The following is a 1,620-nucleotide window of genomic DNA, read 5'->3' on the forward strand; positions in this document are numbered from 1 at the left end:
ATGATGCATCTGGAGGCAAAGTTGTCTTTTCTGATTGAGTTTCTGAGAACTCTTCCTGCATACTAGGATAATTAAAAGATTTAATAAAGGCAGTGACAGCAGTGTCAAGGACACCAGGTGCTTTCTGGGCCCCTGAAAGTCCATGATACAGTGACAGTCAGAAAGATAATAGCAAGTAAAAGCATGCCAAGTACACTGCATGTTTTTTAGCACAGCCAATTCCAAGAGACAACCTTCCTTAAAGTTCCAGCCTCAACCCACAAAGAATCTCACACAGGCTTCATTAGAGATGGCGTGACAGGGGTGGAAAGAACCAGAGGGGGTTTTCAGTAAGAACTGTTTTATCTCTTGTGAAAATGGAAGAATTTCTTCCCCTGTGGTTAGGACCTGACACTTTCGAAATCAGAAGAGATTTTTCAGTAAGAAAGTACATCCTAAGAAAGGAATGATCAGAGAGTGGGGCTGAGGATAGACCTTAGTTCTTGCTTAGCATGTATGAAGCCCTGAGTTAAGTCCATGGTACCACATAAACCCAGGCATGGTGGCATGCCTATAATCCCAGCACTCAGGCCAGTTTGATGGCATAGGGAGTTCAAGGCCAACCTGGAGCAGAGACCCTGTCTACCCTGTCTCAAAAAAAAGAATTAATCATAGAGGCGCAGTGTCTGAGAAAGCTGTCAGGAGGATTAGGATGTAGGAGCTTACAGGCTTGTGTGTTTGTAAAGTGTGATCATTGAAGGAAGCATTCTCTTTCTGTAAAGTCAGAGCAGGGGAAGTAAAGTCTGTACTGTCCTGGAGCTGCAGTGCAGTTTTGGGAATATGACAGTGTCACCTTCTTTATAAGAGGTGGGAGGAAAAAAGCCTCTGTGATCACTGACTGACATGAACCCCTGAAAAGCTGCTCTTTAGAGTGCCAAGTCAGAGGAGCAGAGTCACTGAGGAGAGGGAAGACATCAGGCTCCGTTTACCTGGGGTCTGTCCTGTGGTCAGAGTGGATGACACAGGAGAGATTTCTGTCATGAGACGGGAAAACTGTGAGAGTGTCATAAGGCCGATAGCCCTGGGATACTGGCCTCTGAGATAGGGAAGGACTTGGGGTTTGGCCTTGGGCCTGAAGGGCACTGTGCTATTGGACCCCTGGTGGCAGCAGAAGTCAGTGAAGCTGGAATCTCATCTGTATCTTCTAGACTAATCTAGGATGTAAAATGTGGATTTTTTTTTTTTTTTCTGTAGACACGAGTATACCAGCGGATACTACAGAGAGTTACCGTATTTCTTTGGAAAACTGGTATCTGAGGTGGTCCCCAGGAGGTTGTTGCCAAGTATTTTATTTATTTGTATATTATACAGCGTAGCAGGTAAGTACTTAGATAGAAGGATCTGTCTTCAGTCTTGGGTATGAAGTGAGGTGTGTTTTGGTTCATACAGTTGTCAAGGAAGCCCACAGCAGGTCCCACTGTGCACTCTGAAATACCTGTCCAGTGTGAGTATTGTCACCAGGATTTGTTCCCAGCAGAACTAAAAAATTTTATGAAACTGTGTTTTTACTGGAAGACTCTTATACAAACATAGAAATAGCTTATAAGTCTGTTTGAAACTGTGCTATATATTATATACAAA

General features: G+C 43.8%; 1 protein-coding gene across 1 annotated transcript in view; it reads left to right on the forward strand.

The window, feature by feature from the left end:
* The window catches only part of LOC103731455 (ATP-binding cassette sub-family G member 3-like), a 38,877-nt gene that overhangs the window by 32,299 nt on the left and 4,958 nt on the right, over positions 1 to 1,620 (forward strand). Inside the window, exon 11 of the mRNA XM_008829803.2 lies at positions 1,234 to 1,358. Coding sequence (XP_008828025.2) covers positions 1,234 to 1,358 — 125 coding nt within the window. The remainder of the gene's footprint in view (positions 1 to 1,233; positions 1,359 to 1,620) is intronic.

This window comes from Nannospalax galili, unplaced genomic scaffold, assembly GCF_000622305.1.
Source record: "Nannospalax galili isolate Female #2095 unplaced genomic scaffold, S.galili_v1.0 scaffold11575, whole genome shotgun sequence".
NCBI lineage: Eukaryota > Metazoa > Chordata > Mammalia > Rodentia > Spalacidae > Nannospalax > Nannospalax galili.